The sequence below is a fragment of the Hyposmocoma kahamanoa genome, unplaced genomic scaffold (genome assembly GCF_003589595.1).
Source record: "Hyposmocoma kahamanoa isolate Upper Pololo Valley unplaced genomic scaffold, ASM358959v1 65, whole genome shotgun sequence".
Lineage (NCBI taxonomy): Eukaryota > Metazoa > Arthropoda > Insecta > Lepidoptera > Cosmopterigidae > Hyposmocoma > Hyposmocoma kahamanoa.
Window position 1 is genome coordinate 9397404 of NW_020653853.1, and position 27165 is coordinate 9424568.

General features: G+C 35.6%; 1 protein-coding gene across 1 annotated transcript in view; it reads right to left on the reverse strand.

Moving 5' to 3' along the window:
* Window positions 1-711: 711 nt before the first annotated feature.
* LOC113231517 (dual 3',5'-cyclic-AMP and -GMP phosphodiesterase 11-like) overlaps window positions 712-27165 on the reverse strand; it is a 105633-nt gene continuing 79179 nt past the window's right edge. The window contains exons 6-15 of the mRNA XM_026465842.1: window positions 26908-27066; window positions 19660-19794; window positions 16181-16330; window positions 13722-13772; window positions 8949-9203; window positions 8362-8471; window positions 6757-6945; window positions 5258-5486; window positions 3472-3555; window positions 712-2507 (exon numbers count right to left, since the gene is read on the reverse strand). Of these exons, the coding sequence (XP_026321627.1) occupies window positions 2160-2507; window positions 3472-3555; window positions 5258-5486; window positions 6757-6945; window positions 8362-8471; window positions 8949-9203; window positions 13722-13772; window positions 16181-16330; window positions 19660-19794; window positions 26908-27066 (1710 nt within the window). The 3' untranslated portion in view covers window positions 712-2159. The remainder of the gene's footprint in view (window positions 2508-3471; window positions 3556-5257; window positions 5487-6756; window positions 6946-8361; window positions 8472-8948; window positions 9204-13721; window positions 13773-16180; window positions 16331-19659; window positions 19795-26907; window positions 27067-27165) is intronic.

Here is a 27165-nt window from a genome sequence, read left to right on the forward strand (position 1 = left end):
CGAATATTTTATGTTCACGCAACTGATATGAAATCGACACAGTCGCCGGTTGCCCGCGGTACTCTTCGTACCACCAAGCAAACCATTGATAGTGTGTAGGGTATTTTTTAATACCCTACCGTTCTACCAAATCGTAGTGCGATAATAGTGTGATAATGTTTGCCGGACACGTGTTGCTGACACTCAATTTGCTCAATTGCACCAATTACATGATGAGAAAGATTGGTTTTTCTTCAATTGTTTTAGAACTTCTACTAAATGATAATACATTCTAAACTTTTTAAAGAGGGTGCTCACTCAATCCGCATACACGTGAACAGGTGACAGTACATTAGAAGGAACACAAAGACATATTTTATCCTTTTGGTCCTACCAGTAGGAGCATAGGGACATATTATTCCTCGAGCTCCTACCAGTAGGAGCACCCAGTAAGAGCATGAGGAAACGGCCGATTCTAATAGGCCTATAACACGTCTTTTGTTTTGAAAAAATCTACCAGGAAAATGTTAGACACTTTAAACGCTACCCATACGTAATACTGCAACAGTACAGGCTATTTTAAGTGAAATAAAGGGTCATTGAATTGTTTGTAATAAAACGAACCAATTATTTCAAAATTCATTTAATCATAAATAAATAACATTTTTGTTTGGAACAAAACAACCTCCATATTATTCACACACCATACAACTCGTCATTTTAGTGAATTACAATTATTTAATTATCTAATTACCTTCTAATAATACTTACAGCAATCTTAATGTGTTAAACTTGTACATATTTATTACCACAATTAATTTGAGATTTTCTTCATGTAAATATCTAATGCTTATAGAGAGAATTCCAATTAGAAAATATTCTTTTTTTATTCCGTATTTTTGTGGAACAATTTTTATTGGTCATAGTAAGATTTAAAAAATCCGCCCCAAGTTTTAATTCAATATTATGTGCAATAGGAGGAGGTGTTGAAACGTTTAAAAGTTTATAAACATCGAAGCTGCAGATTGCTTTCCAAGCAATCTATTCTGATTCCTGAAGCATAGTAAGATTATTATAATAATTTGAATATTTATAATTGACATTTTTAATCTGGACAACACAAACATAAGGTACGATAATGGAATGGATATCTGTTTGGGTACCACAACTGTCTAAGTTACAAAAATATTTTCAAATGAATGCGAGGCAAGTTCCTATTAAAATCGGAAAAATAGTTTTTTTCACAAGAAATAATAGTGACTGATATATAAACCCGAATTTATAATAAGTACTTAGCGAAATAACATTGTTAGTATTCCATTAAACATCGATTTATTTACACATGCTGTGCGGTTGAAATTATACACTTTTGAATAACATCATCTACATAACATAAGTACGGGTGTTCCAAAATGTTCACATCCGAGATATGCAATATTATAATGGGACATTTCTCATACTAATTACAACAATTTTTTTAAATTTATATTTACTATCAAAAGCATTGACAGGAAACATGAAAAATAATTTAGAAAAAATATATACACAAAGTTTCGTTTTTGGTATATTCTTAATTTCATTTTAAATGTGTTAGACTGTAGTCTTTAAACGGAATTCAAATAAATCGTAGATAAATTGTAAAGTTCTGTTTCAGTGTATTTGTACGAAAAACTAGCGACACATAACAGAATTAAATACAAGATTAAACAAATGAGGTAAGTCAACTAAAATGAAAAAACTCCGATACAATATGTAATGCAACATGAATAATTACGATAATCTATCGACAACGCCTCGCGTTACATCAGTTTCAAATTCGACTAAAAATCTTCTATTTACTACACAAATATCACACAACTCTCTTTAACACACTTGAAGAGCATACACTTAAACGTTAACATTTATACACTGTAATCGACCTCTGTTTCATACAGTCCAATAGGAACAACGATGTGGATATAAAAAACGTAATTCGTAACTGAAATGCAATAGAACTGCACAAAATAATTTTTAGCCTTCAGGGTTGTGCGGGGCAGACGTTGACAGTACATACCTTATAAACTAAAAAAAAACCTAACGTCCTATATGAACGAGTTGGCTTCGCTATTGGCCTTTGAAACGAGGTTTGGACGCAATCCCCTAAATACTTGCTTTATCACAAGCAACAATATCCGCTTGGTTTAGTTCACGTCGTTCATATAGCAGAACTTGTTTGGGTCTCTTGGGAGGAGAACGTTGTTGCAGAGAAGACCTACTACAGGATTCTCGAGGTTTTCGTATTTGGAATTTGTTTCTGAAGAAAGACTTACAGCCCCACTGCTGTCCCCCTCGTATGTCGTCTCAGTATCGTCAACGTTCTGCGAACTGATGCTGGATTTGTCTTGTTTCTCAATTTGGTCCTTATCTAGGCCGTAGTCGAGCTTTTCTGCGTTATTTTTGTCATTGTTAGCTAATTCGATCCAATGTGCTCTGTTGCTCTTTACTCGATCAAGCATGGGCTGCAGAGACGACGAGAGCACAGCGAATGCCTGAAAAATACATGAAACAGTTTAAAATTAAATTCGTTTTTTATTTGTTATCCACAAGTTATAAAGGCGTTACAAGAATTAGTTTTGAGTCACCGTGATTCCTGATTGCGGCATATAATTTTTTTATAATTTTTCTATAGTATGCATTCAATAAATTATTGCACTGTACTTAAAGTTACATAGTCCAGTCAGTATCAAAAAACAAATAATAAAATATAATGGAAATAAATGTTAAAAGTTCCATTTCATAAGAAATCTCCAATATGGGAAAAATTTGGACTTATACATAATGTTATTTTTAATAATGATAATAACTCTTAAATAAACACTCATAGGGAAACCTTGTATCATGTATGTAAACCACGTATTTTTGTTTAAAGTCTACACTTTAAACAAAAATACGTGGTTTACCAACCTTATTATCTTTTTTCCTGTATGGCCCAATAATTCACTGGAAAAAGCCTTATGGTATATATTTGCACTATATTGTTTAAATTGGGCAAAAAAGTTCAAATAAACAAATAATTTTGTAATATACAGTCATGGAAATGAAAGTAATTAAATAACAATATCTAAAATTGTACACAATTCTTACAATTCCTCATTTCATTTGGAAGCCATAACTACCCTCTCATGAAGGAGAACAGTCGTTCCATGGTTCAGTGTACTTAGTTAAATTTAAATATGTTGTTACACGTAGTAAAACTGCCCCCGTGGCCGAACGGCTATCATGCTGGTCTGCCACGCAGAGGTCCCGGGTTCGATTCCCGGGCTGGGAGAAACATTTGTATGGCCTACATTTATTTCTCTCGCGAATTTTGGGTTATCGCATGTAAATCGGGATTTAGGAACTTTATATTCAACTTCATGTTTTTGTATCTTAGATTTATGAAACTTGTTAACTATGCATTTTTACGCGAGACTAAATTTGCTAAATTGATGGAATTTAAAAGTGAATGCTTACCTCGTAGATAGGCAGGCAAATGGTATCGATGAACTTCACTTGCATAGCAGGGAGCTGGTCCTCCTTGTCTCTGTTCATTATATCCTGAAAAATAAATTCAATACCATCTAGCGTCTGGTAGCGGAACTACATCAAGAATAGAGTTTTATTAGTCTTATTTTACAACACTAGGTGTCGTTTCTTTACATCATTTGGCACTATAGGTTTATTTTTAAGAGGAATGTAATGTAAATAATTACTATTTCATGTACGACTGTTTGTTGCCACAAATAAATTTAAAAAAATCATTATCTTGCTTCTTTGCTGCTTTCACGGGAGCTAGAGTTGAATCTACTAAGTTATAAACATAGTAAATTTAACTAAGTTATAAACATAGTAAATTTAACTAAGTTATAAACATAGTAAATTTAACGATTTCATGAAAGTGACCCAATACAAAATTCCAACTTTTCGGGAATACGCAAAATAAGATTGGAAGTTGTGACATTTTCACATTATTTGCATTATTACTCTTGAAATATTAAATGGCCTTGTTAGTCTAGAAAAATAATTATGACTTTATAACCACACAAGAATTAAGTTCTCTTTCATTTTCATCGGCTCAATTATATATTTATAAAAAGTTCGATTACAATGATTTCGGAACGATATTGGCTCAATTGCTAATCCGTTACTTTTTTGTTCACGGTGGTGGCGTGTTGTCTTTCGCGATGCAGATTCAACACTAAATGCGACATTTGATGCTATATTGATGTGAAATTTCTAACATATGAATAAGAGTCTCATTTAATGAGTCTGAGCCATTTGAGCTTTAATGGATCAGTTCCAGATTAACAATCTTATGAACAATTTTTAAACTCGTTTTCCGGTGTAAACAAATTAAAACCATTTTTTCAATTAACTCACTTTCATGCCAAAAGTATGAAAGGTCGCTCCGAAAAAAGAAATGATTTGCTATAAACGGTATATGTAGCACTTTTATATACAGGTCACTCACATAATCAGGGTTATTTGGAAATACTAACAACCTCGCGGACTGTATTGTGATTGTTGTGATAACTCTGTGCAAACGCGGAAGTTGTCGGAGAGGACGCTTAGGGCACGTTTCCATTATGTCGTAACGTTTTATTTATCGTTGGACGACTGTCGCTTCTAGCCTGTTCCCATATCACGACTATCTGTTGTGACTGTGTCATGGACGTTTATTTTATCGTTGAACGACTGTCGAGTCTAGCTGTGTCCACTAGATCGTGACGACAATTTATCAGTTCACAGCAGCTGCCTTATCGCAGAATCGTTTGAAGCTGCGATTACCTGTCGTCACATTTTTATCATGACGTTTATTTATCGTCTGACGAATATCGTTCTAGCTCTTCCCATTGTCACGACAGTCTGTCGTCGCAACATCAAAAAAAATCGTGAACGACAGTTAATCGTGTTGTACTACACGTGAACAACTTCATTGAAATATACAAGCTACGACACTTTAAACTGCACGATTATCTGGCGTCACGATATAATGGCGTGCCCTTACTACCAAATACAGATCTAAAAAAAAGCTCAAATGTTTATTTTTTGGTAAAGTAACGGAACAAAAAGTTCTCGTTTATGATGTTAGTTATCTAATACGGCAAGGTAGTTAGTATTTTAAAAATACCCTAATAATATCCCAAACCCTATATATAATATCCCAAAGAATATTCTTTAGTCACTTTCAAGTTACCGGAAACCAAGTACTAATAGACCTTTCCGTATGCTCAAAAGCTAATCACTCTTTTCAACTTACAATGGGAGTAAGATTCAAGTTCTGACGCTCCAAATCGCCCTGTCGGAAGAATTCGCCTGCTACCAAGGCCGCAACGCGTCGCTCCACAGGCCAAGGCTTCGTAATAGCGGCCAAGTCACAAGCTGTCATCAGCATCGCCCGGAGAAGGCCTCGGCGTTGCTCACATTCTCCCCACTCAGGCGTCACTACGCGCTCCTGGCTCACTAGTTCGATAAAAGCTTTGCGTTTGCTGAAAAAAATTTAACATATTTTGAGTTTACTGTTTCAATCCTGGTCCCCAAGTCTGCTAATTTGGAATCATCTCTATTGCGCGTCAAAGGTAAGATTTTGAACGTTTGGTATTCAGCGAACGCTTATTCTAACTTGTCTTTTGACTTCTTTGTAGTCGTTGTGTTCAATAAATAAATAGAATTATCTCAGGATAGATTTATCTTTTAGTGATTGCCCTGATCTGCTCTCGAAAATAGAATTCCTTATCCCACGACAAATGCTGTTAGTAATAGACTTTTCCATGCACAAATTTGAGGCTACATTGTTTTTTATCACGAGCAACAACACTGTATATAGAGTATCAGAGTGAAATTGATCTAAATTTTATTTCCGTTTCGTTGATAAAGAAAGTGATGTAAGTTTATAATTAAATATAATGATTGTACTTTTGTATCGTCATGCCTAACCAAATATTATTGCATTTCTTTTAGTGCATACTCTGCCCTCCTTTAAGTAATAGGACACTTAGTTTAAAACCATAGTAGTTATAGTTTATTATGTTAGTATAAATAAAGTTTTCATTTCATTGATTGTTAGTCACGTCCGAATGTAGATTGTTCACAACAGGGCTCGTTTATTCCACACGAATTTTATTGCGCACACGCCGCGCAACCGCCGCGCAGCGACCGCGTGCTTCTAACTGTCATGGCAAAATAAGCTCTATTTATTTAGCATTTACGTTTTAAATTGAATGAGCGGGCGAGACTGGCTTGTCTTTGGTCTACGCGGCTTCCGTGCGGCGTCGCCGCGCGGTTTTAGTATTCCAACGAATTGAAATATTGTTGCCTAGTAAATAGAATTCAGATTCGCCATTAATGCACGTGAAAGTGTGGTAACAGCGCGGTGGCCGCGCGGCGAAAAATTTTCGCGTCGTGTAACTGGGCGCGTGTGCTCCCGATGGCTACCTTTAGCATTAAGCATTATCTTCTTTCTTTCATTTTACCTTTTTGTTTTTTTTTTTGTTTTTAGTTAGATATTAACTTAATAATTATCATTACTAGGGGCCTTACCATGAACTCTTGAATGAATCGTAGTGAGACAGCGCTACATGAAGTATATATCACCATCCCGCTTTTTGTCGTTACGAACCTATACTGAACTGTAATAAGAGTTCATGGTAAGGTCCCAGTTCTTACCCGACTCATTCAACACATACATACAACTCACCATTGGAATGAATATATAATTATGTGCTATGTTTAATGATTAATTGCTTTTACAACAATTACCTGAAATAAACAGCCAAATCAGTGGACAGGATAGCGTCTTCGAGGACCTTAACGACTTTCTCGTAATCATCGGAAGATAGATTAGCCAGGATCTGATTGCCGGGCGAGTTAAGGATCATCAGGCACTGGTCGAAGTGATGGTGCTCCATCGTAGATGTTGAATACAGCTGCGCCAATGGTGATGATGCCCTGAAGAAATATTGAAAGTATTTACGTAAAATAATAATATTAACGCACACACTCAACATAGCCCCGCGCTAGGGAAACCCTGTGTCGCGGGTGCCATGGACACACACATAGACAACCACAAATTACACCCAAACTCACAAGAGAAATAAATGTAGGCCATAGAAATATTTCTCCCGACCCGGGAATCGAACCTAGGACCTCCGCGTGGCAGTCCGGCATGGTAACCGTTCGGCAACAGAGGCAGTTTAACTCGGCCGGGGATCGCACCTGGGACTTCAGAGATGGCAGCACCATGAAAACCGGTGTGGCAAGCAAAGGAAAAAATCCCTGAACGCTATAAATTGGGCCTTTTCAAGATGACAGTTCATAGGCATTATTTAGGAGTGCGTGCTCTATCGTCGACCTCATCATCACTTTCCATTAGGAAACATGGATCTCAAATGCGAATTTTTTTATTAAAAAAATTTTGTTTTATTTTTTTTTTTTTTTTCAAACCAACGCTTCGGACCCTTTACAGGTCCCATGATCACAGCTGATGGCAAAGTCATCCACCAGTAGTCATGTAACATGTCTAATATTAAACCATCCAAATTTTCACTATAGTTGCAAATGTTAAATACCTTATTTTTAATTTACCAAAAAACATTCCACTTTACACTACGTTTTACAAAATATTTTATTTTAACAATATAATTTTTTCTAAATTAAATAGATTGATGAAAAGCAAATTAGAAAGGGTCCGAAACATTGTACTTCTTTGAAACAAATATACGCGATTTAGCTCCGAAAAAATAGTTTCATTTCCTATAATTGAGGTTCAGTTAAAAATATCCTGCTCCTATCTTTGATAATTACCAGACTGCACAGATTGCAAGTTAACTAATAAAAGCAAAGCTTTTTTAAGGTGCATAAATTAATTTTAATTCCTGTGGCTCATTTATGCTCACGTGACATAAAATCAAAATGGAATTTAGATTTTTACAATTGTTATAAATCACGAAATCGTCATTTAGCCTCCTAAAGCCTCGTCCACATAAAAATGTACTTAATATGTAAAGTGAGTGAGTGAGATCCAGTGAATATTATTCCTACTATCAACCTACATTATAATGAAAATACCGCATTCAAATTTAACAGTATGTATTCCATGTGACCATAACCCTATGGTATCTAGAAAAATATGAAAACTAATAGCATACTTGCTTGGGCCTGAAGCATGTAATTAGGTTTAATACATTTTAAGGTACATTGGACAATTAGTGCTTATTCCATTGCAGTTTGCTGGGCCATAGGAGGTTAAGGGAAACGTTAAAGGCTCAACTGTTAACCTTCCATCTCCAACTGCAAGTTCCATAAAGATATTTTCTTCACCGCAACAACGGGTAATAATTAAGTAAATGAAACAAATGGAATTACTTGATTTGAAAAGAATTATTGGTCCCCCGATGATCAAGGTCGTGGCACAAGCAGCCTATAATAAGCGCGAGGCACTCGAGCTCGCCGAATATCTTCCACCATTGCGTCTCCTGCAAACGAGCAATTTCCTAAGGTCATTGAAAAGTATGATCCAAAATAGAGTGACACTGCAAAAAAAATTTTTTTTAGTGGGGTGTAGTGGAATACTTCAAAATAATAATAATAATAATAATAATAACGCACACACTCAACATAGCCCCGCACTAGGGAAACCCTGTGTCGCGGATGCCATGGACACACACATAGACAACCACAAATTACACCCAAACTCACGAGAGAAATAATTGTAGGCCATACAACTATTTCTCTCGGCCCGGGAATCGAACCTGGGACCTCTGCGTGGCAGTCCGGCATGGTAACCATTCGGCCACGGAGGCAGTTTATAAACTAAAATAAAAATAAACTACTATTTCAAGTTTTCTATGAAAGTAAGAAACAGAGACAACTCAACATTTTCACTTATATTACAATCAATGAACTAAGAAAATTAAAAGTGATACAAATTCAAAATACCAATAAACACTTACGGTCAAAATGGCGAACATCATCTGCGCAACGTTGAACGCATGCCTCCAATTGTGATAAGTTACATTGCGGTAGTTTTTCTTCACACTCAGAAGCCATCGGCAAAGAACTGCGTAATCTATATGGAACCTCTCTATAAAATCAAGGTCCAGGAACATTCGCAGACATGCAGCTAGTGTATCGTCGTCGGACATATCAATGTCATCGAACTCTAGCTCGTGGAGATTGAAGTGAACAGACGAAGGTATCCGAAGGGTCTGAAAGAAAAAAGGATGATAAGTGACGTTTCATTTGAATAGAACAAGGGTAAAAGCCATTCAACGCCTATCTATTATACTAGGTTTGCACTCGTACAGATTAGCATAATAGTCCCTATCTCTAGGATTTTTGTTTATTAAAACAAACACTATTGTTATATTGGTGAATGGTACCTACACACCGAATTTATTCTAATGTCAATAATGGATAACGCCAACAGTAATGTGAGCATTGCTGCATTCCAGTTTTCAAGGATAAGGGTGCTGGTGAAATTACTGGCACATGAGATTTGTTAACTTGTCTCAGGGTGACGGGCGCACTGGCAGTGACCCTCAGAATTTTGCAATTTAAGCTCTTGAGTGGTATTGCAACTGTTATAGACAGGCGTGTTGCTTACCACCAGGCCCATGACTTGTTCGCCCGATCACTTGGTATCGTAAAAAAAGGAATTAAGCTATCGAAAAACATCGTCGCCGAGGACCGTCTATCAGACCACGGACCGCCTAGTCAACTTGGTAGACGAAACACTCAAAGTACGCCTCACTGCGCATATGCATGTGATAAAATTAATCAATTGAAATGTTACAAGAATTCATGTACGAGTGCTTTTGCAATTTACATTGTTAGGCTCAATTTACATTGCCGTGTAAGGGAATGGAAGCTAATTTTAATCATAGCATAGTAAATAGGGCTTTCATCCCGAGAATAGGTTTTCAGTCTCGGGAATATCGATACTTTGAGATTAAAGCGACTTATCGAGTTCTTAGGTATTCGCGATTGTTACACATAGGAAATGAAACTATTTTTCCGGATTTAAATCGCGTATATTTGTTTTTTCAAACAAACCGACGTTTCGTTTAAAGTCATTTAATTAAAAAGTATTAAACTACTAGATAGACAGTATTTTTTATTGTGGTTACATGGATATGGCAACACTGTAGAGTGGAGCTTAATATAATGTATGAAGAACGGTTGTAATAAAATCAATATCGGTAACTTTAAACGGCCCTTGCTCTTACGTGACAACTACAATATAAAAATAAAAAACAACTTTCGTAAATAAATGTTTGATTTTATAATTTGAGTTAATAAAGAACTTAATCAAGAGTCGATACTACCGTGTCTTCCGGAGAATTCTTACGCAATCACGGGAATTCACGCTGTCGCTGCTACCGTATCATATCTAGTTTTTACGTTACACAATTGACATAGAGTTCATTAATTTCGTTATAAAAATTCGCTTCCATTCCATTCTGCAGCAATGTCAATTGTGATATAGTTATATAGATAGTTCTGTGATTAACTACCTACGCTAAATCGATAAGTCATTACGAATAGTTCTCTCGCCCACTTCCTACCGAACCAATTCAAAATAAATAAACTTAGCAATACATCCACAGAAAGTTTCTGACTTTTAGAAGGTTAGCTTAATACAGACTTTCTCCCATGCGCGTAGAAATCAATTTGGCTCATAGTTACTGTACGAAATTTTTTCGAGCGTTCTCCGGAGTGGATCTTCTACACTTGTACTAGTACAAGTGTATTATAGTATAAGGTAGGTATTTGTGTTCCAATACATATGATATTAGGCTGCCAACAGATAGACGGCTCGACTGCAGTCAATGCGTCAAGCAGTCTATCTTTTCGTGATCTACTGCAATTACAATCGAAACTTCAACTGCAAGCGTCGGCTGCAGTCGATGTAAACGATAGTCCGAGAAACAACATTGTTAAGATAACATAATATGCTTTTTTGTGCCTGAAAAACTTTGGAGTAATGTGGTGTGGAGGTTGGAGTAAAGATTACTTGAAGGTTTAATCAACTTAATGGTCAAACAAAAAAAAACACTATTGTGAAACTTTTCTCGACGATTTTATACCATTTAATATTTTTTCTTTTAATAGCACCCTTGTTTATATGTTTGATAACAAATTCCACCGCAAAGTATATGCCGGGATCATGGACGTGAATTTATTAACAAATTAAAATTGAGGATTTCAACAGTGATGAATTTGTTTCCCTAATAAAAAAAAATAACGTCAGAGCGTGAAATCATGAATGTACTGAACGCAGTGATAGACTAAAAGTAATATCTTCCACTTTGACATCAACAAATACATTGAGATCCTGAAATAAGCGCGCGGCAATAACTGCTTGAAATCTGCGTCGACTGCAGTCAGTCGGCTTCGACTGCATGCACTTTCACATATCGACTTCGCGCATGCAGTTTCACATATCGACTTCGCGCGTGCAGTCCGTCAAGGATCAAACTTAGTTGAGTATTCAGATCAAATTTACTATATTCACAGCTCCCTTAACATCTCTATCCCCATCAAAAGCGCAGCTAAGTGCCCAGAGGCCAGTATATAAACATTGGGTTTGGCGCCTACATATTTGCTTAGTAGAGGACCGAAACATTCATGATTAATTAAGGGCTTAGTTGTAGGACCCTAAGGCGCTTTAATATTTTGACATAGATAAGCTCACATATACTCTAAATAAATAGCGTCCTAACCAAACAAAATATCAACTATGTGTTTCCACACAAGAAACTGATAAATTTTAACATTTGAATATCGTTTCAAACGTAGTAGAGATAACTCAGTAATGTTGCGCAAGAACATCACATTAAAGTTTGCTAATTATATTGTTGTTTGAGACAATCCGACGACGGCGGGAATTTCGGAGAATAATGAAATTTTGTACTCTAATTGCATGTACTTTGAAGGCAGAACACAGTCTTACGAAAATAACTTTGATGAAATTGATTTATTAAAATAACGAGGATGTAAACGTACTTGTAATTTAAAGTACCTAAGTACATATCGCACTTGTGATGAAACACAGTCTTAAACTACAAAAAAATGTGATAAGGATTTGAGTCTATACTTGATTCCGCATAACAGTGAACATCTTGAAGCAAACACTTTGGAAAAAACACATAATAAAATTGAGAGTATATACTGTTGACTATACGGTGTGAAAACAAGATTCGTAAAAAATTTTCGCGATAGAAAAAAAACACAAACTTAGCTCGAAATTATATAAGATAACCGCAGTATTCCATCGGTAATTTACATATACCTATTTTTTTTAATCAACTAAACTAAATAGAACACGTATACTATACAATATACATTTTTCAAATAGCTTTTATTTCGTTTGTAAAAAAATAAAATCCGCAATAAAGCCAGTGTCCCTTCCGCTCGACACAAGCAAAATGAGCCTTCATGTACGGGAAAAATTTGCATTGGAACTGAGATATAGACTCTTAACATTGACATTTATGCACAAAACGGAGAACACATCATGCATTCCTATATTTTTCATAGAGGGTGCAATGCTTGTTAAGTATTATATTAACAGATCTTCAAATAATGGTAAACAGTAGGCCGAAAAAACTTTACCACTTCTCTGTCAATCTATGTAAATGTTAATCATTATTTCATCTGAGGAGTAATACATTTAAAAAAGTCCTTTTTATAAAACGTACATCGCTGCTTTTTATGAACTACAGTACCGGCACGTGATGGCCGTTTTGACAGATTACGATAGTGAAGTCAAATCAAGCCAGCACATCAAGCTACACATTGTCTTATCTTGTTCCGTTGCAATGGAGGCGATTTTCGAACAAAAATGTGTAGTCTGATGTGCCGTTGTCCGTACATCAACTATTATTAGCTCCTTCAATGTAGATCTGAATTAATACGAAACTTGATGAGCGGACGAACATCAAAACGGCGATCATAGCGTGCCGGTACTTTAGTGACCCAAACCCAAATAGTCAATTTTGTTACTTAATACACAGCTTTATTTAGAATATGCTAAATTTAATTGTTAACTTATGGGAGTTAATGCGACCATTATAAGGGTGCTGGTGAAATTACAGGCACATGGCACTCGTAAATTTAAGTATCAGGGTGACGGGCCCGACGGCACCGCCCCTGCAAATGATTTTTGCGATAAAACTCTGAATGGCACTGCAACTGCTATGGATAGGCGTGTCGCTTACCACCAGCCACACGACTTCTTCGTCCCGTTACTTGATATCATATAAAACACAAAACATCTAAAAGAATTCCTAATAAATAAAAGTTAGTATAATATTAAGCAATTCTTCAATGACAAAATATAATTTATTTGTTTGTTATAATTAATTTGTTTGTTCTCAATTTATCTCATGCATGTATAATTGTAATGATTTATGTAATATGATCTCAATTTTATTGTTTTTATAATAAGTGCCCTCATCACTTTGTTGTGCAGTTACATGGTGTCACATGTACATTTTCAAGCCACTGTACTTAATATAAGTGTGACAATGCAATAAATGAATAAATGGATATACCTCAATATTCTTTTAAAAAAATCCCAATCAAATAGGCACTTTTGAGGTAGTCCGTAGTATATAATTATTTTTATTCGAAAAATCAACAGTTAAACCCAATTTTTGGTATCATCTGTAAAGGAAGCTTCATGCTGATGGCATATGAACAAATGAAATTTGTTAACTTACCCGCAACCGCTGTGCGTCATCCAACGAAGCTGACGCGTGGTAACTTAATACCTGCAAACAAAATAATGTACTTAATATTGTCTTTATTTTATTAATGAGATAAAATTATAAATACTCTAATAAATTCATAATTTCTCACAAGTGGCGCTGACAGTAAAAAAGGCGTTTAATCCCAACACAAAGGTCTGTAACAAACGCTAAGAGAAATTCGTAAAATCTGCTTTTTTATTGCCCCGCACTAGGGAAGCTCAGTATCGCGGGTGCCAGGGACACACACGTAGACAACCACAAATTACACCCAAACTCACGAGATAAATAAATCGACTCATCCGAAGAACAGAGTCCGATGTTATTATATAGCGAAAAGAGCACAAGTACGTTACGAGAATAATTTCGTTATTCAAATTTAAGGCCTATTAAAGGTGTTTTGAGAATTTATATATCTTATTTCGTTTCGAAAATATAAAATCGACTAACGATCGATCTGACATCGACAGGGAAGAAGAACGACCGAAATGTACTATGTCCTGAGAACAAGTGGTCTTGAACATAGATCTTAGTTTTACGGATGAGTCGAAATGTATGCCATACAAATATTTCTCCCGGCAAAAATCGAACCCGGGACCTCTTCGTGGCAGTCCGGCATGGTAACCGTTCGGCCACGGAGGTAGTCGATTGAGATAGTATGACTCTGTAGCTTAGTTGGTTGAGAGTGGTGGCAGCGGTATGGCAACAGACACTGGTTCGAGTCTAGTCAGATCAAAGGATTTTTTGTGTTGTTTGATCTTTGTATGAACAATAATATATCGCACTGTTAAAACAATAGTGTATTAACTCAAAAAATGTACTTTTTCAGAATCCATAAAAAACGACTTACTTACTTGGCGTGATTTTTTTTTAAATGTGTGCATAGGTTAGTTGATAACAGACGTCTAAACAATTTCATTTAAAAATGAAATGGAAAAATAATATTTCATATTTTTGAGTACGGATTCGTTTTGTCCAGAACTAAGTAACAAAAAGTTTGCCTCATTTTGAGTTAAGTATATATCTTTTAATTGTGTCTTACAATATACTAACGACAGTTTTATTGACGTGTAGAGAAACAAATTTTACGTTCAACAATAGTATAATTTTAAATTTCACATATTTTGAGTTGCAACACTATTCTAATAGCAGCTCGATATATTTTTTGTGTTGTTATGTCGGCAAATTTTAAGAAAAAATGATACGGCTCAAAAAGATTCCACTAGAATTTGACTTACGTGTTTTTGTCGTTCGACTCGTTCGATACATTGATTGAAAAGAATAATGTTGGTTTTTTACTTCAGTGTGCCGATCTTATTAATTAATTAATTCAATGTTTTCTTTTTGTCTCCATAGAAATTTCTAGACTCAAATATAGTGATGTTCATTTACGATAACTGATGTTTATCGACAATAAATGGTTACTGAAATGTTTGAATTTCTTACTCTGATCTTGCGTTACCACGGGTTGGTGAAGATGTCACTGTCAAGAGTAAACTCGAACCATCAACGAATTTAATAAATTAAATTATGTTGTTTTTTTATGAAGGATTTATGTAATTTTCTACAATTGTTTCTAATTTATTTTGCATGCATAAGTAAAATAAAGCCGATTTTATTTTATTTATTTTTTAAATGCATTTGCTATGGAAATTTAAACAAAGTAAGAAATAGTAATAACAAAACCAATCTTTCGATTTTCCTGTAGCTTCTATCCAACCTTCTATTATTTTGAACTCATTGGAAAAACTTAAAAATTAAAAATACTCTACGTTTAATCTACGAGTATAATGGAATTTAAATATTTAAATTATCTAAAACAATTATACACATACAGTTTTCTTCATACAACAGCAACATACAAATTGACAGGAAATTGAAACGGTTGTCCGAAAATTGAGTTGTGTAAAAGTTACTCCAAATGAAATGTTTAGTAATAATAATAAAATAAAAGAGATCAATTTAACGTAACGTGTTTGTAGGCGTGTCACCTCGATATGATCATTTTGATAATATCGAGGCGCAACCAACCACGCCCCCATGCCAAATCTCCCCTTTTTTCTATATCTATGGTCACGACGGCCTGTAGTCGTAACCACAAAAGAAGTCATGAATGACAGTTCATCGTGTTGTACTATATGTGAACAACTTCATTTAAATATACAAGCCACGACACTTTAAACGGCACGACTATCTGTCGTCAGGACATAATGGGAATGCGCCCTAAGGGTTAATCGTCATACGAAGAGGGACTTGCTACTACATTACTTTGTTACAATGTTTTATGAAATGTATACGGTTATGCCTTAGAAATTTCGCTAACATTATTTTAAAACATAAAAATGTGTTCAAAATAAATCTTCCACTTAGGTTTTCCGTAAATAACCACTATAAATACACTTGATATCGTTCCAAACAGATTACAAACTTACATCAAGTGTCACGCTCTGCTTAGCCATGGCAGTGATGGCCTTCTCGTACATATGCGTGTTGTGGATGCCCATGCCGCAGAATATCGCGAAAGCCTCCACGAAGTTCTCGTCGTTCTTTGTGAAAAGCAGGCCATCGAACTTGTTTACGAGCTGGAAGTAAAATGGCAGAATATTAATTAGATACCTAGAATATTAGATAGATATACAAGGTTAATTTTATATTTATAGAAAAAAATTGACGGAAGAAGTTTGTGCGACCTACTTATACATATTAGTAAACTTAAAAAAACTCATTTTATCAATATCAATAATCCTAAATCATGAATATTGAATTGTTGTCACACTATTGACTTTACGTTAAGGTTAAATTTTTGCCAAAAAAGTGGTACATTAGGGTGACCATAAAAAATGGAAAGTATTCAAACTGGTAATTTTGTTACGAAATGTGTGTTAACTCTAGATATACAAAAGTAACCCTGTGTAAGTGACTGATTTTGAAGTAGGGAATTTCCTAACGCGTGAATACCGAAACAGGAGAATTACTGAACTATGTATTTTAATTTGATTACTAGACATGAGCGTCGCATTGCTGCCGCGACTGTTTACCATGCGGCCGCTGCAGAGGAATTTGACTAGCGTAAAAACGGCGTGGCGAAAATTTGTTTTATGTTAATAAAGTAGCAACTTCTCTGTTAGTTATTTTCAGTATTACAATACAATATTTCCGTACAATTAAAATTTATGACGTTCCTATCTTCCCACATAATATTCATACTAAATTTAAACAAAGAGCGTTTATTTTTATGTGATTATTTTTTTATAAATATTTTTTAAACAAATAGTAGATACATATCTGCTAAAGTACAAGTTAAAAGTGAAGTTGAAAATGAGCAAAGGTTGATTTAAACAATGTTTTAGTGTCACGCCGATTATGCCTGGCGGAAAAGCAACTGACGCCCGCCGCCGGCAACGATTTTAATATCGGCGCACATGTTTACTACCAACACCCACACTAAAATCATACCTGCAAAATTTTTTTCCACATTGTGATAGGTGATAATGGTAATAATTTTTTTATAACAAAAAATATTATAATTGGAGCCATCTTTATTAGATCCACATTGAATCGATGATTTAAATAAAAACTGAAGGTGACTCTAGAATTGAGTTTCACTATATGGTTCTCGTCAAACGTTATTATTATTGTGAGAATGCCCTAGAGTAGAGTAAATTCAACAACATTCCAATTTTTGTAAGTGCAAGAGAATGCTGAGAAAATATTCTGTTATAAAGTAGAACAACAAATGTTTTAAATTGTGGTGACGTTAACTAGAAAAGCCACTCTAAGTCAAAGTAAAGAAAATTCTTTTTCATAACGGGACTATATTTGATACTACCCAAGTGGCATGAGTTTATGCGCTATACAGTCTCGTATGCGATATCGAGTCACTCGAAATAAAAAATAAAATAAAATTGAAGCAGTTTCCTCTCTGTATCATGAAACAAATTAACTACAAATGGAATCTAAAGAGGAAATTGTGCTGTGCACAAATATTGTGTGAAATTTCTGTATAAAGTTACTGAACCAAATTCAAATTTTACTCTGCGGGCAGCGTTGTTGTATTTACGCATTCATTAACTGTTAAATTTCAGAGAGAGTCGGTACTTAATTAAAACAGATACTGTGAAGTTACATCCATTTATTGTACAAATAGTTTTTCACATATTTTCAATATAGAGACTACGTAATATTAAAACAATAGTCGAACGCCACAAAGTAAATAATTCTTTATCATGTACGAAAAAGTCAGACAGAAAACAACAAGAGATGAAAACAGTAGCACGTTTTGTGACGTTCCTGAAAACAAAAATAAAAAGCAGAGTTGCGCAAAATAACTCAACCAAATCCTAACGAACGGTTTGGCTTATAGTTGCCGCATTAAATTTTACTGGACGTACATAATATAAAATAACCGTATATATTCTACTCACATGCAACTGCATTGTCAGTTCGTTAATTCCAAAAACAAAATTGTTCGAAAAGAAAACTTAGACAATAAGAGATTTATTGCCAAAAATAACGCACTTTTTAGAAAACGACGCATTATCTGAAGAAGAAACTAAGCGATGTGCTTGAATTATACTCGTTTTCAAATACCAATATAGCGATAGACATATTGGTATTTGAAAACGACGGAATTTCGATTACCTACAAATACCATGAAGTCAGCCAGCCAAATTTCAAAGAGCTCAGTATAACATTAACTATGTTAACTTAGTAATGAAAGTCCAGTCTTCCCGACGGACTTCCAGATGACGAGTATGTTCAAACAACAAGCTATATTATAATTTTTATAAAACTTATTGGTCCCTATAAAATAACTCATTCTCGCGTAGAGGATACATAGCTTTTTACCCATTTTTGGATGCCAAAATATATAGCTTCTACACGTATTATTTACTTGCATACGAAGCAGTGTGTTATGTAGAATTTATAATTTTTACGAAGGTCGTGTCTTTACGCATGTCCTGTCGCAGTCTCCGCATTTAGTCGCATTGCGTCATTACTATCACAGATTTAAACCTCTTTTATGCTAATTAATCGGATCATATAATAAAGCCACATGTTATCATGCGACAAAAGTGCTTTTTACACATGAAAGTTATTAAAATAATACGAACTTCATGAAACAAATTATGTAAATTATGTGAAATTTTATATCACTCTTATTAATTAAACATAAAAAGTTATGGACTAATTTCGTGTTTAAGCTTCTCTTCTGAAAATTTAGTCATTTTACAGATGAGGCCTTGCAGACGCACCCTTAGTATAATAACACCAAGGGTGCGATGATTTATATTATTTATTTATACAAACGGCGTAAATATTTATTGTTGTTTTACATAAAATTAAAATAAATCATCGATTTATTGCATGAAACACGGTTATAACTGGCCTGAACAACGGCTGCGGGCGATCGGAGCGGGGATTCCGTTCGCCAGTAAGTTTAGCAGCCGCCAGGACGACGGGGAGGTATGACCCGCTTCGCCGTGAGGAGGGGGGAGGATATAGCTCTTCCTAGGTGCTGGGCGGGTTCCGGTGCGCAAAGTTGATGCCGTATCCCTCCCACTAGAGCCGAGAAGGCCACCGTGAGGTTTTAACCGGTAAAAGTCCGGCTAAAACTACATATAATCCGCGGGGGCATCGAGGAGGTATCCCAGGAGGATTTCACATTATCCCACGAAAATAAAATGGTCTGGACTTTTGCAGTAGTGCCCAGTGTAAATTGCATAGTTTGAGACCTAATAATGCAGCTTGTATATTAGCCTACACAAAGTCCTTTTTTTAAAGTGCTTTGGAAGACAAGGACAATCGGAAGACAAGGGTCATATAACGTACGTATATGGATGTACAAAAAGGTAACTTCAATTACTGAAATACAGAGTGACACCAAAAATAGAATAATCTTGTGTTTTACCTGGATTACACCAATGATTCTGCCCTCGGAGTTCTTAATAGCCATGCAGAGGATGGTGTTGTGCTTGAAGCCCGTACCTTCGTCCACTGCGGGGTCGAAGCGATGATCTGCGTATGCATCTGGGATATTCACCGTCTGTGAATATGAAAAGTTGTCATAAAATTCAGTTTTATTTTTGATATCATTGCCGAAACTCAATTGTACACTTGCCCATAGAGCAGTAGAGAAAACAAATTTAACTCTTTGCAAAGAATTCACGTCACGACAACGCCGGCAAATCTGCCTAATGAATCTGATGTCAGATACGCTATGGGAATTGTCCATATTTATTTTTTATTTATATTTCAGATACATATTAGGTCCATAATTGTGTTACTCTTGGCCGACTTTAGTATTTAATAATTAACAATGATTTTGTTTTTTCAGTTAGTTTCCATTTCAAAGGACAATCAAATTTCGTAGATATCATAATTCAAGATCTTGTTTCTGCTGCTCCACACTCTATCTATAAATGAGGTCGTTTTCTTTCGCCATACTGCATCGAAACTGTCTGTGCGTGCCTCAACAAATACGCTCGAAGCATTATGGAATTGCGGCAGCCGCTGCTGCCCTGAAGGCGTTATTACATTGGATGCGCAAAGCATTGTAAGCCTTTTGAGTGTATACGACCTACAGACTCGACAAGTACAGAGAAGTGCAGAATGCTTTAAATAGTGTTATTTTAACTGCAGCTGTAAATCGTGCAAATCAAGGGTCGTATTCCAAAACTCTACTCAATGCTCAAGTCAGGACTTGAGTATTGCAGTGAGCACTGAAAATCATACTCATGTCTTTGCCATTAGGGTCGTATTTCCAGTGCTTGAAATCATACTCAAGTCTGCTCAAGTCCTGACTTGAGCATTGAGTAGAGTTCTGGAATACGACCCTAAGGGTCAACATATTCGCCCGGACTGACAACGCTCTGGGCTCCCTCTCTATGTCTGCATAATCGGTATCATTATGCGCATTATTTGGGACATTTTCTTCCAGGAGCACCTTGACCAGAACTAGCGGATCTTCCTAGTAGTGCTGGTAAAGGTATACTTAGTTCCTTGGTATGAAGGTATAACTATCGACATAATATGTATTATGCGAGTGAACGACTAGTATGTAGCGAAGTGATAGTTTTTTGTATTATACCAAGTGAAGGGACAAACAAGTCATGCATCTCGTGGTAAGCGACACGCCTATCCAAAGCAGTTGCAGTGCCACTTAGAGGTTTAAATCGCAAAGATCTTATCGGCACTGTCACCACGCCCGTCACCATGAGACATAAGTTGACGAATGCCATGTGCCTGTAATTTCATAAGCACCCTTACCCTTCTAAACCGGAACGCAGTAATGCTCACATCACTGCTTGGTGGCAGAAATAGGTAAGGCGGCGTTACTTCCCTGGACGAACTCTTTCACAAGGAGTTCTACTGCTACTACATACGCAAATATATCTAAATTAAGTTTTTCTTCTGGTTAATTTCAATTAATTTATCTTGTAAGTCAAAAGCAGTACTCGTTGTTCGATTTAAGTCTGAACTTGTTTGTCTTTATTGAATCGAAACTGTTTCCCGAACATCAATTAGTGTTATCTGGTCAAGTAGAAAAGGAATTAAATTAATTTGTTACTCCGTGAACCGAATAAAGGTTAGACCGCGGAAAATATCTGACCTTGAGTTGAATATTTTTTTCAAGCAGTTAACTTTCCCACCCTGCCTACGCATAAAATTAATAAAATAAATAACACAAGCGCGACTATAGTTACAAATATCACCTCATAAAATATACCCTACGCGTGTTTCGCGCCTCTACGAGATACCTTCAAGGGTGTTGATTGTTCGACGATCAGTACAACCGAATGAGGTCGCTCAGAACGGTTGAACATTTCTATGCCCCATTATTACCATCGTTGTAATTTAAAAATACCCGCAATAAAGGACTGATAACGTGACATTCAGCTGTTCATTTATTATACATGCTCTTTGTTGTATCTAATTATTTTCATTTGTATTTCGCACGATCTAAACGCGGGGTAGCAAATTGATTTACTTCTATTTTTCTATAAATATTCGCCTGTAATATTTATGTGTAATATTGGTGAATATAAAAAATAGTACTTTGTTTTATTAAAGCGGAGTTGCCATTTTCATGCCCGAGCCGCAGGCGAAGGTTTAATCGTCGCGAATTTTTTATTTTTGTTTGCAACATTCACGACACTTTTCGATAAATTAGTGACCAATATATATAAACATTTCCATTTTTCGTAGTTCTATAAGTATCTTACATTACTTACTTCTTTAGACTACACTTTTAGGCTTGTCTTTTATGATAAACTCTTCACTTAAGACGACAGGAGAAGTTAATTTCATAATATCCGCCAAGACACTTGAAATATTTATGTACTTATGTATTACAAAGGAAAGAGAAATAATGTTTCGCAACAATTTTGCAAATATTTTTGTTAGTACATTATGAAGGTCTTTTAATAAGACAAATAAAATTAAACATAGATTCGCAAATATTGAGTCTTACAATTTTTTTAAAATAAGTAAATAGTCAACGTACTTATATATCGTAAACTTAACAAATTTATACATACTTGACTGTTTAGCTTCCTTAGAATTTTATAAAATATTCATAATTAATTCTTAATAAAGAGAAAAACTTCCTAGTAAATGTAGTAAATTAAAGAATTGAACTTGTAGAAATTAAAAAAAAATCTTTTTTGCACTCGTTACCGCTGTAGAACGAGCAACATTATAAGCAATTGTATTTAATTTAGAAGAATAGCCTTTATTCTTCTACTAAGGATAGGATTTATATTACTTATTTAATACAAAATCCTTATTTTATATCAAATATTAAAATGCGATTTAAACCGAACCATTACCCTAAACGAAGAATGTGAACAAAACTTTGGGAATGTATAAGTTTTATATTTGATATGTTTCTGACGAAACATACATGTATACAAGTATATGACGTATGTACAATTTGCTGAAATTTTCATACAAAACTCCAAGGCTAGGCAGCTAGGTTAGGACAGGATTTATGACGTCAATCTCAAAAATAGAAATATCGTTTCCATTTTTGAGTATAATTTCATTTATCTAAAAAAGTCATTAATTGAACCGAGTTAATTCTCGAATTTTCAATGAAAATATTTTTTTTGTGGAAAATTAAGGGCGCTTTCAAATTACGCACTTGTAGCAGCGCTGCAGTGGAGCGATTGTGGCGCGGCAGCGCCGTATCCGTGGCGCTTCCAGTAATTTTTAGTTCACTCCTTGTGACTGCAAAACTGGCGCGCGCGTGTCACGACAATAGTGCTACAACTGCACTCCTAAATATTGTATGAAAATTAGTAGTGGCGCGGCTGCAGCGATACATGGCGCCACTGTAGCGCTTCTATAAGCGTCTTATTTGAAGGCGCCCTAAGCATACTAAGATCATAACTAAAATTAACCAAATTGCCTAATCTATGTCTCTTCAAAATTACCTATATTGCACTAAATCTAGTTGCTGTACAGATTCCATCGAATATTAGGATATCCTTTGAAATATCGAAACTAGAGAAACTCAATTTAGTAACAAAATGATACGAGGACAATGTCTCAGTGAAAGCAGACCGGAATATTATCAAGTTACACCACGTTAACTTACTAAAGCATAAGGGTAATTATCTAAATCCCTGTTCGAATAATTCAGTAATCTCTACTCTCTATAGAAAACTTTTATCGTACACTATTATAGCTCTATGACGTCTTTTGTTCAAGATTTTTAATTAACTGAGTTAGGTTATAATTCTGATGGTATAAACACGAAATGTATGTTTAGAGAAAGTAATTATAGCCTCGCGTGCAACACTCATTTAGTTATGTATCATATAGTTAATTTCCGTAGCAACAGAGCTCCTTGTGATAGAGTTCATACAAAGTACTGCCACCTTACCTATTTCTGCCACCAAATAATATTAGCGTTACTGCATTCCGGTTTTGAAGGGTAAGGTTTCTGGTAAAATTACTAGCATATGGTACGTGTCAATTTATGTCCCAAAATGACGTAACGGGCGCAGTGGCAGTGCCCTTCAGATCTTTGCAATATAAAGCTTGAGTGGCACAGTAATGGACAGACGTGTCGCTTGCCACCAGGCGCACGACTTGTTCATCCCGTCACTTGGTATTATAAAAAAATTAACTAATGGATGGTTACAACTTCGACGAAATTGAATTAATCATCAAAAGTTGATAGGCATTATTTAGGTGTACATGCTCCATCGCCGACGTCATCGTCACTTTCCATCAAATTCAAGAAGGAGGTCAAATGCGCACTTACATTTTATAAAACCGCAAAAATCAAACACAAATTATGAAATTTTAAATCGAACTGTGTTAATAAGTAACACTTTGTACGTCCCACTAGTAGGCACGGGTATTTGTCCTGTAATGAGATGTTTAGGCCATAATCTGCCACACTCGCTTATTGCAGGTTGGGGTCTATGTACGTTTTTCAAGAATCGTGAACCTATTAGATATGCAGGTTACGTCGTTTTCGAGTATTGCCACTAAATATTCATAAATGTGCGTAACTCAGAAATTGACGTCTGAGTACATACGCCACAGTGGTACGCCTAGTGGTAAGCGACACGCCTGTCCATAACAGTTGCAGTGCCACTCAGGGCTTTAAAGCACAAAGCTCTGAGGGGCACTGCCACTGCGCTCGTCACCCTGAGACATAAGTTGACAAGTTTCATGTGTTTAAACTTTTATTGAATTGACATTCAATTGTTTTTTATGTGAAATCACTCCACTAGTTTGTTATAATTATTAATACAAAGATCAAACACTGGCCGGATTCAAACCGACGTCTTCTAGCAAACTGTGCCAGCCGCTATGCCAACTAAGCCACGGAACATACCTGCGGACCTCACGAATTTATTAAAAGGTTCATGTGCCTGTAATTTCACTAGCACCGTTACCCTTCAAAACCGGAACGCAGTAATACTCACATTACTGCTTGGCGGTAGAAATATTTAAATGACAAAAATCCCTAGTAGCGACTCGTTTCGCTCTAGCAGGAATTCTCGACTTTATGATGTTTGAAATAAATATGGTAAATGATAACGTGTACTAATGTTTATTTAACGCGTAAGTACATAGAGGAACCTCTAGAGTTTCTTGCTCATTCCTCCCAAGAGAATCTGCATTACGCATGAGCAGTAGAGTTTCATAAATATGACGATTTCAAGTGTTATTTGCTTACGTATGAAATAAAGATACTTGACGTGCTAACACTGTTCAAAAAACTTATACACGTAAAAAAATTTGAGACCTTATCGATTCGTCGCGCACATTTTGCAAAAGTTTTTTTTTTCATCATGAGTACAATCACCAGGTGAAATATTAGACTATATTTTTGTTTACACCTTATTATTAAAGTTTGATTGAGTAACGCACTAGAAAGTTTATTTTTACATGTACAACATTTTAATTCGGCAAGGTATGTGAGACAGCATTTTTTTTAAATCGAATTCTTAGGTTTTCGCGTTTATTACACATAGAAAACTAAAACTATTTTTTTGAATGTAAGTCGCGTATATTTGTCTTTTCACACAAACCCACGTTTCGGGCCGTTTGCAGGTTCCATGGTCACGACTGACGAGTCAACTAGTTACTTACTGGTTGATTGATGACTTCTGCAAAGCACGCAATTGAAAATCGAAAAAATAGTTTCATTTCCTAAGCCTTTTTTTGTTGTTCCAATCAACGGACATGAACACGTTGAGAATGAATCGGAAATTCCGTTTCCGATATATCAACTAACGCTAGAGAGAGATAACCGGTAAAGTCAGTGGTAGGGGGATGCTCCGTCCCTTTTTAGCAACACGATCATAAATACTTATGTATTAGCTTGTATGGCGTCATTACGTTTGTCTTTTGAAATATTGCTGTTCCTTTCGAACTCTTGATTTATCATCTCATTTTTTTTTCAGCGAATTTGCGAAAATCTATTGCGTATGACCTTTGGCCATAAATGTACGTCTACAATAATAAGAAAGAAAATAAAATGCACTCGACTGCTCGTATTTTGCAGATATTCTATTGTAGGTTATTAAAAATATTATGCACTGTTACAGATTGCGTCAAAAAAGGTTATTAAGTAAAAAATATAATTTGAATTAAAATCTCTAGAATAGACTTATAACTACGGCCAGCATCCATAAGCGCAATAAGATCTAATCGAGGAAAAACTACATAATCAAGTACTGATGTAGCTAAACAATAATAATAATAATAATAATAATATATAACGCACACACTCGTAGCCTAGCACTAGGGTAACCCTGTATCGCGGGTGCCATGGGGACACACATAAACAATCACAAATGACATCCAACCTCACGAGAGAAATAAAACGTGTAGGTAAGTCATACAAATATTTCTCCCGGCACGGGTATCGAACCGGTTAAATGCGTGGCAGACCAGCATGGAAAACGTTCAGCTACGGAGGCAGTAACGAAAACAAAACCAAAGATGCTGCTCACACTACTCATATTTTTTATATAAAAACTTACATATCATTATTTTTCTACTGCCATCTCACAGTACATCTAACGCAATTTATGAGAAAATCGCAACAATATTAGTTCACTGCGCAGTGTACTATGATTAATGCAATTTTCACACATGCACGCAATTATTATTTACTGCGTCTGCAATCTTTCATGCTCGCGCGCATCCTTCGCAGAAGTTATTATAATAGTAAATTATACAATTTAAAAGTGCGAAAAATGTTTAAACTTCCGATACAAACCTGCATCAGCAGTTCATCAATTTGTGCGGTAAAGAAAACCATTAGTGTGAATTTTTTAGTCATAAAACAAAAGTTATTCTTAGAGTTCTTAGGTTTTCGCGATCGTTACACTTTGGAAATGAAACTATTAATTCAATCAATTATGTCGAATGTTAACAACTTTAACTATCTCAACCGTGACCATTGGACAGCAACGCTGGCAAGGTATGTTTGAAAGGGCAAATATGTGCGTAATTTAGGTAAAAAAATTGTATCAAAATGCTGTCCCTTTTTTAATTAGTAACGGGGCAAAAAATAACTAAATATTTTCACAACATTCAACCATTCACTCAGTCACTGCGGTTTTCATTACCTGTATTGCCACTGGGTACTGAAATAATTTGAATAAAAATTTCGGCATTGACTAACCTCTCCCGTGGTAGCAACGTATCCAGTGATGCCTATGTTGATTGGGAAACGGCTCTCGTAGGGCGACGTTCTCGGCGTCTCTGGATCAGCTTCGTCACCGGCCTCCAAGTCGAATACCCGTGAAAAGCTGCCCTTGGATGCCTCGTGAACTAGGAGCACCTGAAGTGAAAGTACTAATGTTAAGAAAGGTTTCATCATCATCATAATTGACTTTTGATGATGATGATGATGTTTAAAAAAGTAGTAGTAGTCAAATTA